The 16,696-nt window shown below is 39.4% G+C and overlaps 1 protein-coding gene across 4 annotated transcripts; it reads right to left on the bottom strand.

The window, feature by feature from the left end:
- Nucleotides 1–79: 79 nt before the first annotated feature.
- Nucleotides 80–16,574, bottom strand: stra6 (signaling receptor and transporter of retinol STRA6). 4 transcript variants are annotated; one of them, XM_063911208.1, is made up of 20 exons: nucleotides 16,175–16,284; nucleotides 15,791–16,014; nucleotides 14,146–14,197; nucleotides 13,195–13,603; nucleotides 11,891–11,957; nucleotides 10,946–11,028; nucleotides 10,076–10,209; nucleotides 9,393–9,559; nucleotides 8,496–8,621; nucleotides 7,729–7,793; nucleotides 6,803–6,882; nucleotides 6,639–6,700; nucleotides 6,335–6,497; nucleotides 5,629–5,704; nucleotides 5,070–5,203; nucleotides 4,210–4,327; nucleotides 3,750–3,851; nucleotides 3,500–3,663; nucleotides 2,740–2,877; nucleotides 80–1,354 (listed from the first exon to the last, which is right to left on the bottom strand). In XM_063911208.1, the coding sequence occupies exons 4-20, from the start codon at nucleotides 13,263–13,265 to the stop codon at nucleotides 1,116–1,118; spliced, it is 1,989 nt and encodes a 662-aa protein (XP_063767278.1). In that variant the 5' UTR covers nucleotides 13,266–13,603; nucleotides 14,146–14,197; nucleotides 15,791–16,014; nucleotides 16,175–16,284; the 3' UTR covers nucleotides 80–1,115. The 4 variants fall into 4 exon arrangements, with proteins under 4 accessions (XP_063767278.1, XP_063767288.1, XP_063767271.1 ...); XM_063911218.1 differs by having other exon boundaries at nucleotides 15,808–16,014; XM_063911201.1 differs by lacking the exons at nucleotides 15,791–16,014; nucleotides 16,175–16,284 and adding an exon at nucleotides 16,410–16,574.
- Between the last annotated feature and the right edge of the window lie 122 nt (nucleotides 16,575–16,696).

Below are 16,696 nucleotides of genomic sequence, written 5' to 3'. Positions count from 1 at the left end.
ATTGTAGGCCTATCTGAAATAATAATGTTTTATCTTTACCAGCAGCTTTGATTTAAAAACAATTTAAACCCGGTTAATTGAATCGTGATTTTTTCTTGTGACCTTTTTGTAATAATACGATCTTGGTTTAATATCTTTTTCATGTTTTTTTGATTAAGTATAAAACAATAGATAGAATTTTGAAAAGTGTTGAAGAAAGAGGTGAAAAAGAAAAAAATTGCCTCGTCTGAAATAGGAGATCAACACAAAGCCTCCCTTTGTTTTCACTTTGGCCGGTACAGTTCATTTCGCAACACAAAGCAACAGCTGTTCACCATGCATTTAACCTGCTATAGAAACACATATTTCAATAAAAACAGACACTTTAGTTTGGCATTTATTTTCACAGTAATCAGAAGGACAATTCGGCTGTTCGTATCACTTAAAAGTCGCTGTTTTACATTTAGATGTAGAGAAATAACGATGTAAGATTGTAGAATATAACAATAAGAAAACGCTGTTAGCAGCAAGTGGTTTTGGATTTAAATATCTACAAATAAAACAACAACAAACACCTTAATTTGTCTGGTAGTTCCCATTCCACAGGTTATTCAATTACAACAAATGTGTAAAATTGAAAAAAAGGAATGTATTACCCTGTCTTGAAAATAGCTCATTATGTAAATTCTTAAATAGTGAAATTTCTACAAATGATTACCCTCTGAAAAAAGGGATGCTTTAGTGGAATGCATGTCTGTGTGTTTAGTTTGGGTGACTACAAATCTGATTTATCTGCAGTATATGATAATACCAGATGTATGTGATTAACCTACAGGTTGAAACACAAAGCAAATAAATGCTCTCCCAAAAAAAGCACACAAACATATTAAAAAAGGTTACATAATGAGTGTGTTTGGATGAGATCAGTTCCACACAAGCTTTCCCATCAGACTGGAGACACATAAAGATCAGGAGAACATGAAAAGCACAAAGTGGACACACAATCTCCACACAGGAAAGGCTTGGTGAATTTCTCTACATGTGGCACTGAACAGTAATAAGTGCACTTATTTCGGTGTAGAATTTGCCCCCAAAACCAGAAGACTTTGTACCTATCCTTAGGGTCACATTCCTGTTTAGTTGCTGGCAGCCACCTCCGTCTCCTTGGTTGCTGCCTCCTTTTTGCTCCCGTCCTTGGCGCTGCGGTTGAGGCTCCCATTCAGAAAGCTCTCAGTGGTCTGACGCTGGAAGTGCTTCCTGGTGCCCACCAGGGAGGGGTTATTGACCAGCGTGTAGAGGAGATGCCAGTGCCTGCGGGCCCTCTTTGCAGTGGACACTTTGTGCTGTTTCTTCTCCTGATTGACCAGCTGGATCCCTGAGGACATTTAAATGTCATGATAGCACCTATGGTATGTCACATAAAAGCCCTATTGTCACAATTATTTTTTTATCTTTTTCTAAAATGGACCAATACTTGGAGGCCACTAAGGACTAACTAGATACTACAGAGAGAGTAATAATAGAAAGCAATCATATTCTAATCCTCTAAGCATAGTGGGAGCATATTGGGCATGCCATTAACACACTGAAAGCTTAAGCCCTTGGGCAACATGAATACGAAACAGGCAATTAGCATAGCTCATCTGTGTAATCAGCTACTCGAGAACTAATCTTTGTAATACAATAGATTATTTATGATGATGCATTGTTCCTTGGATTCAAACAACAACTCCACTGCACATGTGTAATTGGACTCAGCTGTGTAGAGCTGAATTCCACAACAATAAATGAATCCTGATGCATTTTCCTTCTAATTGGCCACTTTAATGTATGTATTCTGGTCACCACACATGTAGGCGACTATCACTTCCTGTTTGAGCCCGTACCATCACTGAAGATCAGCAACCAGCCCTAAAGTAGCTATTTATATTTGTTTGTAAATTACATAAATGATACATTGGGGGATTATTATGTATAATGGGGACCTATAGGACTATACTGTCTCTAGTAGACAGAGGCAGAGGGCTCAGTGAGTGTGGGCACGCTGTAAAGGACAGCTGATTAGTTTATGACAGATTTGATTGAGACCAGCAGCAGGACTGTAAATTATTCCACACAAGACTCAATTTGCTCCTGACATATTAAATCACAACGGCTAAGCTTTCATTTCTTCTGCGCGTGCAATACGGTGTGATGATCTGATTATGTGTTACCGTGACACGCCACTGAATTCTAAACCTCTCTGGAGAAATTAAAAATGTCACATTGACCTTAATATCGATGTAAATCTACCGTTTATCTCTAAAGCATACGGCCGGCAATATTCTAAATGTTAGTATTCGTCATGAAGAAGAGAAAATCCAACAATGAGGTTATCTCTCCAACAAGTATCGCCTGTGTAGCCAAAGCACTATATAGCGTATTCATCTGTGCCATAGACCTCCATTGTTGTCTAAAAACTATTAGAACAACATGAACAATTTGTTGCACCATGTGACATTCTTTTATACCCATACACATTGACACTACAGTTTATTTAGAATAAATTACACTTAAAGCTTCCTGCTGCTTTATATACTCAGTAAAGCAAAAAAAGGGCATGGCAATTTATTTACGTTGGAGGAACGTTGGCGTACACCAGACAATAATAATAACAAAGAGAAACACCATCCTTAATATCTGAAGTTATGAATACACTGATGGCAGTGTGAGCTAAATCATCAGGAAAAGTCTTTATAATGTAAGTTTTGTGCTACAGACCCTCTTCAGCATCCCGTGACCTCTGGGCAGAATTGCTCTCCTGGCCCCCGGACTGCAGCAGCATCCCGCAGAAGGCCTTCATCACCGGGTGCGACTGGCTCACCTCAATCTTCAGATAATGAGCATAACAGCGGTAGGCTGCAGGCAGACACAGGAGGGGGGGGTTCACTGACTGGGCAAAAGCAATAAACACATGGGACTGCACCCCATGTTGGCTTTAAGGCAATCACACATAATAGGCCATACAATCACACTTTTTTTTTAAAAACCACCTGCTTTTCCTGACAACAGATGTCTTAAATCTGCAGCCATTTCAGAGGTCGGTGTGCAATTACAGCCCCGTCCATTGCACACAGATATCATACGGGCTGCAGAGAGCTACTAGCAGGGTAAAGTGGAAAGGATACGCATTTCTAGCCTCTAAGTGGGATCAGTAAAAGTGCATTTACTCATACAAAATTGCTTCTCTTTAAGCCTCCACAGTGAGAAAAAAACAGTAAGAGCATAATGCTAATGCCTGTGAATATGTTAACATTGTCTGTCTGAAAATAAAAAGGAGCAAATGTAGGAACATGTCAAATATAATGGAGAAATTAAGGCTTTATTTATCCTAAGAAAACGGGTGTCCAATAAACAAGCTATCATTTATATTAAGACAGGTTGTAATGCAGATGAGATTGAACCTGTTGTTTGACCTGGTCAGCTAACCAGACAGTGACATAATGGTCACCACCTGTAAAGAGTGCAGTATCCCTCTAACCTGGGTCAAACGCCTCCACGTTGCGGTTCAGAAGACTGATATCCATGCGTCCCATGTGGACAATGTTGAACAGGGCTGTGATGATCATGCGCCACACTGCCAGCAGCACCCCGATCAGAACATTGACAGGAAACAGCAGGTACGTCAGCAGGAACAAATTACCCCTGTAACACAGGATAGGATGCATTGAACACACCAGTTAAAAACCATAATATAACTGCACATAGAGACAACAAGTAAAGTGACTCACCTGTTGTGTAGGTCTCGTGTGCCTGCAATTTTTTTGATAAAGCAAAACCTGCCGGTAATATGTTGAATCAGCACAGCCAAGACAATCATCAGCCAGAAGGGCCTAGAAGGGGCACAAATGAACAAATCAGACATCTCTGGCAGGGATACAAGAAAGACAGTGGAACAAATGACCCTTTTCAACTCACATAACAATGTATAACCAAAAGCCATTTCAGTGCAACATACAGGTATCAGGTTGTTGTTAAAACTTTGAACTCTCCAGGTTTCAAATGTCCAAGAACCCAAAAGGCATCCCCATTCTACATTTATTTATAGGTTAACCTGTATCTATTCAAATGATTTCAAAGGAAAACACAACTGAAACTGAAATGATTTGGTTTTCAAAAAGACAACAGCGTGTTGTACTGCCTTAGTCATGCAGTCGGCGGACAGAGAGGTCAAAATATGACAGCGCTCACCACATGCTCAACAGGATCTGAAAGAGGATCAGATTCTCTCCGTGCAGTATAGGCATGATGATGAGGAAGACAGCGACCAGAAGGCAGAGGAAGAACACCATGGTTTGGATGATCATGCCTGTAGAGAAGAGATGAGAGCTTTATGGCCTCAACGCTTACACCCTGTCCAGCATCCAACAAATCTACACTGCACCCCCCCTTCACTACCATATCACTGTGAATGGAGGGGTATGGAATAACCTTTCTCTTGGAAACATCAAGAACAGATTTTGTACAAGTACTCATTCATGAGTCACAAATCAAACCCTGAAAATACCCAAAATGTAGTTAATGTTGCTGAGACACAGACAAACTCACACCGACATAAAAGGAGTTGTGAACTGACAACTGAGTGATATTAATATGGCATGAGGTTTTCGACTGAGGCTATTTGACCAAATCTAAATCTGTAATTACTGTTTTAGCACTATGATGTGAAACAATATCCCCTCTGTTTAGTGGTTAATATGTAAAGTACAAATAGAGATCTAAGGTTTAGCAGCAAAACCAGATTTAAATAGTAAAGACATGCTGGAAATATTTGTTGAAATCATCATAATCTCTATTATTTCTTCACTTATAATATACTAAACTTCGCAAAATCAATGTCTCCCCTGTGCAATAATCTGAATTCAACCATTCAGTCTGTGTATTTGTTTTACTTTTGATGGTTTATTTATTTTATCATACTTTGTTTGCTGATGCTACTTGATATACCATTATCTCTTTCGCAGCTGTAACACTCACAATTTTCCCCCAGTGGGACTAATAAAGGATTACGATTTCTTATGTTATCTATACTAATAAATGTGTAACTGTACCGAGGAAAACGTGAGCCGCAGTGAAGCTGGTGTATCCCATCCAGCAGACCAGCGCTGGCCTTGAAGCCCTGATGCTTCTCTGGCAGTTGTAAACATTATAGATATCTCCTCTGTACAGCCCCTTCAGGTTTGACCTACACACGCAAAGACACAATCAAGACAATGCAACACTATGCAAAACACTCATCCATAAATGCACAAATTGCATAGTAAATTGAAGAGGTAATTTAGCATGGGATACAGCCGAAAACCAATTCAATACCCGACATGGAAACCCATTTATTTGAATACTTCTTAATTTATGGTGATGGGACAGTATTTCATTTCTTATCTTAATAGCCATTTTCAATCCTAGCAGCAGTTAACACTGACTGAATGCTAGTCTGTCTCTCTGGATGATTAGTACTGTATTATGTTTTAATAACTCCTCAGTGAACTATAATGTTGCAATGAAGGAACCAGAATGGAAATCATGCTCATAATGCTTCAACATTTTGGGAAGAGAAAAGAAAAACATAAGAAAAACACAGCGATTGCACTGTCCTGTTCTCACACCTACCGATGCAGGACCATGGACCGCATGAGCATGGCCAGGTTTACCAAGCCAGATAGGGTCATCGCTGAGATGAAGCACACTGTAGGAAAGAGAGCACACAACTATCAGCTTGTTAACTGTGGGAGGAAGTCATTAATTGACAATTAGCAGGGCAAATATATGTGCAACAGGCATTAAAGGACGACCTTGTAATGTTATAAGACTCTAATGTGTCGTAAGTTTAATGGTAAGGTTTGTTTATTTGTGTAGCACATTACAGACACAAATGCAATTCAAAGTGCTTTACATAAGAACTAACAGACAATAAAAAAGTAAACGGAAAAGAAGACAATTCATAAAGAGATCAAAGGTAGTTTCAAATAGAGTTGGAAATACAGTTGAAGCTGCAAGATGTGCAGAAGTGTAACAATGAGATGTGAAATGACCCTATTGAAAACGAATGGTATACAGAAAGGTTTTTCACTCTGATGTATACAAACTAAAGGGTTAGTGCGGACTTCAACAGATCTGGAAGTTTATTCATAAACACTCAAAGCTGCTTCTGCATCTTTTGTTCTGACACCTGGAATAATTTCCCAGATGATCTGAGATCTCTTGGTGGCTGGTAGCAGAGCAGCATGTCAGACATGCATTATGCTCCCAAACCATTTAGCTTGTGCATATTCTGCATATCTTATACGACTAATTGGGTGTGTCTGGTTTCACTCACCTTCTACACACCACATGTAATGTGTAACTATTCTAACCACTTCATGTTTGTCGGGAGACAGCATAATCTTGAAGCCAGCTAAAACGTTGGCGATGTCTTCATCGACTCCTGAGCGGGCAGTCTGGAGAGGAGGCACCACTGCCGAGATCAGAAGAAGACCCACCTACAAAAAAAACAAACAAACAATTAACAACCAATGGAAATTATACAATTATTTGGATCATCAATCAGGTGAATACAGTGTGTAGCTATAGGTGTCTACTGACTGTCTTTATTTATTTTCAACTCGAGATATTGTTCTTACCTGATACAGGGTAATAACTGACACCACACCAGATATAGCCAACTTCAGAGGGAAACGGAAAGCTGTTTGAAAAAAAACAAAACATCAGTTGTTCTTAACGTTTCACAAGACAAAAGACCTGGAACATGACCAGCCGTAACACAAGAGCAAGATGACATGTTTACCTTCCTCTGGTGTATAAATGTATGACTTCACAGCATCACTTATCCTTTGAGGAAGCTTTGGTGTCTCAGTGCTCGATGTGCTGGGGGGAAAGGTAGACAGAGAAACACATTTACACTACACTTCAATGAATTCATGGGATTAGGTAATGTTGGTATAAACGAGACAGTTTTCCATCAAGCTGAAAAACATGAAATATATATTAAGAAAAGAAGTAAGCATTCTTAACAAAAGGAGGAAAAATGCTTAATTTCTCTGGTTTTAATTCATCCTAAATCTCTGCATGACACAGGGGTCATTTGCATCGACTGTATGACGAAACATAATTAGTTTTTACAAACAGGGCAGCAATCTATTTCCCGTGGATAGTTTTCCTTCCAGACTATCATTGATATTTCTATTGTATATAGATTGTGCATTTGCTAAGGTAAAAGCTCACTTATAATATCAGTGAAGAAAATGGATTACAGAAGGATGGGCTACAATAAAAGCAGGAAGTTATTTCATCCTTTTAAAATGTTATTATTTCACACCCTTCAAACTGTTCAAATGGGTTTGAAACAAGATAATAAATGCTGGATGTAAAAAGGATTTGGGCCCATTTCTAGGTGTTTGGTAGGCTTGTCTCTTGCTATTGCCTTTTTAGAAATCTGCACTAGAAACAATGTCTACCAGAGCCCTGACAAATGTGCCTGTTTAAGGGGATTAATCTCTCAAGCTACCAGATTCCTTAAAAGTAACATCCAGTGATACAAACTGGGTTAATCCGAGTTTATTATTTGGGGAAGAAAGTCCCCACTGCTGCTGTGTTTAAAGGCTCAGTGCATTTGTAATTTTCAACATTTTGCAGTCTAAGGATAAAGATAACATGCAACAAAAATGCTAATAATAATAATAAGCGTCACTGAAAACAGACTAAAATTCTCACCTGATTTTGTTGGGCTTCTTAAGGATTTTCTTCACATAGTCGTTATAGTAACTGCTGCTCAGATCCTAAAAATGGAAACCATGTTTAAACCAACAATAGCAAATAGTAAAACGGTTAAGTTAGTTGGGCAAAGCATAGTGTATTTGGGTTAGAAATGCTTCAAACTGCTAAACATATAAGGCATTAGGTGAACACACGTAAAAATATATTTTTTTAAATCAACATGAGAAAAAAAACATTGCTCACAAACTAAGCCTCTTTAAGATACGTTTCTGTATCTGTTCAGATTTATGGTGTCAGGTACGTTGCTGTGGGGTGTAGCCGAGAAGGAGGGGGGAAGTGTGTCAAACTCGAGGCAATTGCCTCACCCCCTCTTCCCACCCATACAGAGATTAGCAACAAATAAACAGAGCATTGTGTGTCCTCAGGGAAAAAACAAGGCAACCTTTTCATAATCTGATCAAGAACATAACGTAAACCAATTACGTCAAATCTACTTAAAATGATTATACTTGCATGCTGCGTTGGACTTCACATTTTCCCTCAGCCTAGACTGTATGAGCACGGTAAGCCCCTTGATTAGCAGGGGGCTTTCATACATCCTCACGTGCACAGGTTCAGAAGATATGTGCGACTTAGGGAGTTTTTTTTATAATAGTTAGGGCCTACATAGAAGTTGACAATTTATAAATCAACATAGACACAAGCCAAACAATTAGTGCCATAAGGGCTGTTCAACCGACCTGAAGCCGGCTTGGCAAACTTACCTCTGTCGCGTTGTTCTTCTCATTGCCCTGTAAGCCCTTGAATAGAAAAAGGGGATACTGGAAACTAAGGAATGCCAAGCAAGCTATCTGGGGCAGGCTGGAGAACAGGGAGTAGTGCTTGTGTATCTGCAAAGGAATAAAAGAAGACTTTAAATCACCCAGCAACTTGTTTTGAGAGTTTTGTAGTGACAGAGTAAAACTGCATGTTGGACTGACAAAGAGATGGGAAACACATGGCTTTGGTGTTGTAATGGGAGTCTGCATAATGGCCAAATGGGATCCCAACAACAACACAAGCATATCTGAAAAATGAATTGATTCATGAATTATGATTGAGGGCCATAGAAAATGCATTTACACCAAATGATGTGATCTAATAGCGTGCACTTTTTATTTTTTCCATGTTAAGAAAGGTATTATTATCTATTGTCTTCCTGTCAAGCTTAGTCATGCAGATCAGCTCAGATACTGATGATGTGTCCCAGCTCATGGTGGGCTCATCGTCACTGTTAAAGAAAAGACTGGATGTCTGTTTCGCTGACACGCACTAAACTGATTCACTGTGACAAAGCTTCTAGATTAAGACAAACAGACAGGGGAACAAATTGTTTTGAGTCGTAGGCATTCATGCACAGAAAACCTAAACAATGTGGATGTTGCACTTAATCTGGGATAGGGTAAGGTTAAAAGATCCAACCATGAATTCAAGAATTCCTGTAAAGCCTGATATTCATCTTTTCAAATCACACCTCTTACATATACTGGTAATTATTGAGAACATTTAAAAACTCTTGCAGATGACAAAAAAGTGACAATTAATCCACTGATAATGTATACAACTCCTCATGAATCTTTCGCTGTCTCATGAAGGCAGTTGTAGATGCCATATTTGCTTACCAGAGCTGTTTTGGGACAGTCAATTTTCTGCCAGACCAGAACACCAAAGTGCGTCCAGGACAAGAGGCTACCGAGAACATAGCCAACTTTATTATGCAAAGTGCCACAAGCCAGGAGAGGGTAGTATAGTGCGGGGTAGTAGAAGATTCCCAGGATCACCCAGTTCTCTGCAAACACAACCAAAGTGTGTGAAGACACACAGCGTAAAAGTCATATAACTGATTTGTAATTTACTAAAACAAAGGGCACAAGATTGAAACTTTAACAAATAATTCTGCTTCGCTGTTAAGATTAAGAAACCATTTCCCCAAAATGTGTGTGTTAGTGACTGTAAGATTGAGATGAGAACTAAGATCTAACTCTGCTGCACCTTGTACTGTTTGGGGATTGTGTAAAGTAGCAAGGAACCAACTCCTTACAGTCAATCCTTATTTCACTCATCTTATTTCATACTAAGTCGAAAATAACAGCAACAAAATAATTTAATTACATAACAGATATTTTACAAAATAATTATAATATTTACGCTGGTCTAATATTATAACAGAACTTTTCTTACATCTTCTTCTCCAAAATAACTATTGAGATAAACATGAAAAAGTGGCAATAGAAGATTTACAGTCCGTGTAAAAATTGAATAAAGACAGGCTGATGCTACTGAAGAACCAAGATGACCTCCTCACGTTTATTCTCCGTGTCTGTTATGAAGGGGAGGGGGTTTGGCGATATGATCAGGCCCCACAGTTTGCACAGGAGCACTCCAAACACAGCCACTGCAAGGCCCTTGTGCTGCGTATGATCCAGGAAGTTGACTGGACTGTGAAATCAAGCGGCAGGTATTTAGAGCCCACATGTTAGTAGCCTCACATTTGGATGAAACGGTTTCTGAGCAGAGATTACACACTTTTTAGGAAAAGTTTGAGATTAGAAACGCGGTCTAACATCCTGACTTAAAATGTATCAGATTTTTTGGGGATTTTCTACCTTCCAGGCTGTTCTTCCATTCATGTCAGTATAGTCAGATTGACTACAAGACATGCTTGACATAGGAAAATCCATCCCAGTTTTCACCCACAACTAATCCAGGGAAGGTTCAGAGAGCATGAAGGATCTCATCAGCGCCCACCTCCAAAAACACAATTCACACCTAGAAATGACCCTTTATGACCACTGTTTTATCTTTTCGGCCCTCATATAATTTCCTTGCTGCTGTGTTAAAGGGATTTTGGGAAACACCAGTCATCATTGTACTTAAGAGTTAGCTAAAAGTCGCCAAAGCTAATGGTTCTTATCTCGTTTCCATATAGTCTCAAGGTAATCTAAGTGTTGCATATGGAACGAGACATTCTCTAATGAATTGAACTTAACAACTACCAGGTAAAAACGACATACATTGGCTGTATGTTTTGGAAAATGGTCACCAGAAGTGTAAATAATATGCATTTCACTGGGCAAAGCAACTAGCGTTAGCATATTAAGGAAGTAGCTTTATGATGTCACATTTCACCATGATGTTCATCATCGTTCAAGAATGAAGAGATATAGAGCCTCACCTGAGTAAACCTGGGAGTCCTTTCTGTCTGTCACCCACTTTTCGGTGTCTGGCTAAGATTGCTAGGATCAGCATGACCACGAGCTAGGAAGAGAAGGTACATCAGTTAACATTATTTGCAGAGTTGCATGCAGCTGTGGGCTCCCCATGGATGTGGTCTAAATGAATTGTCATCAGTCAGGATCACTGACCAGGGAGGGTTCAATGACCTGTCGTGACCTGTGACACATTTAGGAAACACAAGGATGGGAAGACCCCCGTGCTCTAAATTGGACCATCTTTGAAATAGAGATCAGAAGAAGGAAGTGAAGGAAGTGAATACAGAGTAACATCATTAGGAAACATGGTGTTATTATGTGCGATGCTAATCAAAACAGTAATGATAAGGAACATTAATAGAACTCATAATGGTGAGTGAGTGCAGAGGATTCATCATTATGGTGTGAGGGCTACCATTGTAAATAACGTATTTTGTATGATATATTCAGATTTCAGTTGTTTTACTTGTTTAATGTAATGCAACTCTGAATCACTTGGAGAGCAAATATATAATACTGCATGTAAAATATACTAAATAATGTTTTGGGCCAGGCTCGCATTTTGAAAGAGGATAGGCGTATCTTTCCCAGATCTACACCTGAATCTGATCAAAACCCCTGAACAAGGGCCCTTCATTCTGCTTAATTATATTACAAAAAATGTAAAATGTTTTGTGACAGCTAGCCAACTAATAGTCAAGCAGCCATGACAACTGACAACACTAGACAGGATTGACTTTAACAGTCAAACCTTGCATAGCTTTATTAAAGGGAAGAAAAAATCATATCTCTGCAGCACACCATAAAACATGCTTTATGTCCGTCAACAAGGTGCAATATTATACACACTGTGAAGGAATGACAGTCAATGACGTGAGTGCGAGGTTGCAACAGGAAATCGGACTTACAGATATCGCAGTGATGCAAATGTGGTAGAGCCTGTCATCAGCAGTGGGGTCACATGGAGGGATTATTCTAAAAAAAGGAACAAAACATTCACACATGAGCAAAACAATTAAACTTTAGACTCAAGGATTTGACTCACTGAGCAGACCCACACCTCACTAAACCTCTCACACGTCACTGTGAGGACTATTTGAGGCTGGAAATTTTGTGGCTGAAATCCTGCAGCAGAGATTTGCATTTAAACGGATTGGTATCAGCGTGACACAGGAAAACAACAAATGCCAATGTTCACGTTCCTGTACACTAGAAGAGCAGGAATGCCTGGTCATGGGGTAGTAATTACAAATCTCAAATTCAGAGGAGGCTTTTCAGGGCTGAGGGACTAACAGTATTAAGGAAAAAAAGACGTGCATAGTTTCTGATAATACAGTTATTGACAACAGTCTTTTACCTTTCCAAACAACTTGTGAAATTGTAACTCTCACTCAGAGCAGACTGTTTGTAACTGAATTAAGGAAATGTCAAGATTTCTTGAGTCAGAGCCAACTGTTGAGGAAGCGCAGCAGGATATTTAGATATCTAAAAATCAGCTACCTAAAATAAAGTGTGCTACAGTAGTGGCAAAATGAAAGCTTTCTAACCACAACTCAACAGTCTATTAATTTACAGGCAGATGTTTTTAGCTCAACATGGAGGCTAATAATTCATTACACTTGACAGATTGGTCATATTTCTGTCATATTGGTCATCTGAGGCAATTATTGAATACTAATATTCTTTCTTCTTAACAGTCTGTGCCATTGAATATATAGTAAGTAGGTTTAAAAAACATCCTAAAAAGAACTGGAAATTCTGCATGTGCCCTGTTGCATTGTGGGATGGGCCAGGAGCAAAGGATGATGCCTGTATGAGCTTTAGGTCTTATGATCCATTTTGCTTGGCATGTTGTACCACATCCTTACTTTTAGTCGGCGAAAACAGATAGTAAAACATTTTTAAATGTTTTCGTGTTGAAAACACTTTTATTTAGTTTATACTGTCAAACATGTTGTGGGCAAAACTGACATAACGTGCATTCTTGGGGCATCAGAATGAGACACGCTGTTACTGTGTGCCAACCTTCCATCGGATATCTTAATGATAGCTGTAAAGTTGCTAAGACTTGTTGAGAAAAACCTAAATATGGACATTGATTTTTATATGATAGTAGGTTGTAGACAAACAATTAAAGCATACAAAACTGAAGTGGAAAAATCATTCTAAAAGCGTCAAACATAAGTCTACTGAAAGAGGATAAAGTACTCACTCTGCTTCAATTTTGGATGGCAAAGGATCCAAGTCTGGGTACTCATAGTCCACGAAAGCATTCTTATCCATTGTGCCGTCTCTTTTTAAAAAAAGGTGTAAAGTCTTAAAAGGGAGGCTGAAGAACGGTTAACCGGGATATCTCAGGCGACACACTGCTAAGATCCCCTTGAATGGAGAGATAAAATGTCTCCCAAGTCCCACGTCGGACTCTGTTGTTGCACCAGACACTTCCTTGCTTCCCTGTGTTTGGTGTCGTCTCACTCTGGCTCTGTTACTCTCCCTCACAGGCGGTTTTCAGGTGCCCTCGTCCCACGGTGGAGCTGAGAGTGACAGGTCCTGGCTGCAGCGTGCTGTCACAACCCTGCAAAGGCCCTTTTTCAGCTGAGGGTTACCACCACACTGGGATCCTGGGGAGAGAGTGAGAGGGGGGCAGTGTGTGAAAGGAGGGAAAAAGTTGAGATCTGGGCAGCCAATCTGGAAGGCCACCTGCGGCTTACTGGGATTACATCTACTTTTGGTGTTGTGTTATTGGACCTGTGGCCAATGGTGGAAGGGGTTAGAGTTGCAGAGTTATAAATCTCCACCTAGGATTGTGTGGGAAGCTGGGAGTGATGGGCCTTTTCCATCAGGCCAAAGTTCCTCATTGATAACAGGGAAATATCATGATGATCACTTTTTGGGAAAGGCCAAATGGAGCCAGACAATGGACGAAGTGTAAAGGCCAGGCAGTGACACCTTACAACATAACTCTGCATCTTCAGCCTGATAAGAATCAAGGAAGGGTTTTTTCATCCCAGTACTTTGTCTACAGTAGGTCAATTAAAATAAAGATGTCCAAGGGCATATTCACGTTAAAACGTTTTTTTAAACCAAATGCCTGCAATTGTTTACGTTCCCCACTGGTATCGAGTTATTTTAACATGTTGTTTACAAGAAAAACATGACTTACCCAAATGGGACAACAGGTGATTTCCAGATCGCAACACAAGTAAACCTGTTAACTGATAAAGATCATAGACAGAAAATGAGGACCGTAAATCTAAATTTTGAACGTGATATGAGAACATGATATGTGAATGAGCTGGATTTAACAATAGTCACAATGCCCAGAGGGAGGAAATTCATCCAAGTTTTTTTCCCATTCCTGTGGTGTCTTTTGTCAGCTGATAAGACACAAATAATATCCCACAATAATCACAGACAACTCTCCATTGTATGGACCTAAAAAAAAAAGAATAGAGTAACTATAGTATTTAATCACTGCAGCGGTCTCTATCAAAACAAATTGAACTCATTTATTATTATGTAAAGACAAAAATCTGAATGTCTTAAGATTCCAGTTATGAGGATTTACTGATTTTTCAATCTTTTTCTGTTTCAAAACTGTTTAACATTATTGGAGGTCATTTACATGTTTTATGTCAGTGTGACCCAGCTGTTGTCATCCTTGGATCTTGCACTGGGCAGAAGCCCATATCTTGAGTCATGACAAATCTCCGTTCTATAATAATCACAGTCCAGCCGCACATGTTGTTCACAAAAATATAACTAAATAGGTTAATTGCTGTTACATATTTTTGATAGGAAGGTTTTTCCTATTGAATCCAAGAGAATTATTGAGAAAAGCATTCATAAAGTCGGGCATCATGATCACAAAGAGCCTCCAACATATGTAAAGCACAATAATGTGAGAGCTACACAGACAGGAAAAGGCCAAGGGTCATTGCAACACCTAGCTCAAATAGTTTTCTATAAGCAACAAGTTGAATTAAGCGTCAGCAAATGCACTCACATTCCCATGTTTTTTTATGCACAAATACATACATAGAGGGCTGTACACATCTAGAATATGCCTGCAGAGGTTCTTACATTAAGCTGCAGCTGGAGGAGACTAAGTCAGTTTTGCAACACTGCCTCCATGTCAGCATACACTCATTATGCCGGGATTACAGTCACACAACTTTAAAAAGCAACAAAACTTTCCTCCTAACACTCCTGAGAAACAGGGAAAACAGTTTGCCCGGCATAGTAAGCCTCCAAATGTGTTCCCAAAGAAAAAGCAGCCCAGCAAATAAAAGGGTCACTGAACAAAGAATGCTTTGAACAGTGATAATTACATCAGAGAGCCACACTTTGATTTAACCAGACAGTTCACTTGAATCAGGTTTAGGAAGTCGGCTTTTAAGCCTTTTGGTTGGAAATATATTAAGCATGAGCCTTGTGAAAACAAACATAATTGATTTACTAATCCATTTCTAACTATTCAAACAGAAACACCATCAACGGTGACAAGTCAAGCACACAAAAAGTAGTTAAAAGTGAAGAGACACAGTTTAGACATACCTCAGTGCTTATAAAAGTTGTTAACACAATACAAAATATAATGCATGGATATAATGCTTTACATTTAAAAGGTTTTATCCCACCCCCTCCATGACTATTATTATTTCTAAAAACAACGTACATTTTAGAAAATATGCTGACTGTAACTCACTGTGTGGAATGCAAAACCCTTCATAGGGAAATAACATTTTGTGTTATACATTGAAACAATTAGCTCTTAACGATTGAATTAAATGCCTTTTTGTTCGCACATTATTCTAATTCTCACAGCTGAGCATGCGTGTCTCTGTGGAGGGCAGCTGCAACAGGGTCCTCCGGATTTGGTTTCTCACAGACATCATGGACATATTTCATCCCTTTGAAGCCGAGTTTGATCTTCTGACAACAAAGAGACTTTCAGCCTGAGAGCCACGGAAGGTAACTGAGTCACCTGTGCCTCTGTTTCACGTGGAGGCCTACAGGACTGTCAGCGACTCTGCGAATTAAATGTGTATTTTACTCGTATATGATAGACCGACAGGCACTCCTGAAGGGAAACATAGCATACAGCCTGGATGTTTTACTGTGAGTTTATTTTAATATAAGCAACACAGGCTAATCAGTTTTCTGTACGTTGTGATGCTAGCTCTACTTACCGACCGCCTGCAGGTGTGCTGCAGCGCCATGTGGGCGTGCAAGGTGGAATAATGTCAAAGCAGGACTGCAAGCACCAGCAGCTGTTTTTTTATCAAGCGCCAAAACTAAAATACAGCACCAAGGCATCGCATTTTTGGCCTTTCTTGACCATTTCTAGCACTAACTACCCCAAATACTTCCAAACTGCACTCTAAAGCCTACATAATGCTCTTTAGTTTGATGTCAGGCACTTACCTTGTGCTCTCTTGGCTTGGACAAATTGAAATGACTTGAGTTTAAATCTCTTTCCACTATGCATCCACCTCAGAGGAGATCAATATTCCCATATACAAAACAACAATCTGACTGTTCAACTTCTTTTTTCGGACATTTCAAATGCAGTATGATTTGGACTTTGACCAATCTCTATCTTGTTGTTTATGAACATCATAAACGTGCTGCTGCAAGCAAACTGATGAATCATTGTTGTGAAACATGTAGAGCTGACTAATAGTGTCATGTTTTATGTAAGACTAAGATAA

The sequence above is a fragment of the Eleginops maclovinus genome, chromosome 2 (genome assembly GCF_036324505.1).
Source record: "Eleginops maclovinus isolate JMC-PN-2008 ecotype Puerto Natales chromosome 2, JC_Emac_rtc_rv5, whole genome shotgun sequence".
NCBI lineage: Eukaryota > Metazoa > Chordata > Actinopteri > Perciformes > Eleginopidae > Eleginops > Eleginops maclovinus.
Note: the sequence above shows the minus strand (reverse complement) of the source record. Positions and strands in the feature narration are given on the sequence as shown.

Excerpts from the sequence above, each read along its gene's own strand:
- stra6 (XM_063911201.1), bottom strand. The coding sequence starts at position 13,265 with ATGGATAAGAATGCTTTCGTGGACTATGAGTACCCAGACTTGGATCCT. Across the intron at positions 11,958-13,194 it reads CCATCCAAAATTGAAGCAGA|AATAATCCCTCCATGTGACC; the intron begins GTGAGTACTTTA and ends TCCTTTTTTTAG. Across the intron at positions 3,664-3,749 it reads ACACGAGACCTACACAACAG|GGGTAATTTGTTCCTGCTGA; the intron begins GTGAGTCACTTT and ends CCTGTGTTACAG.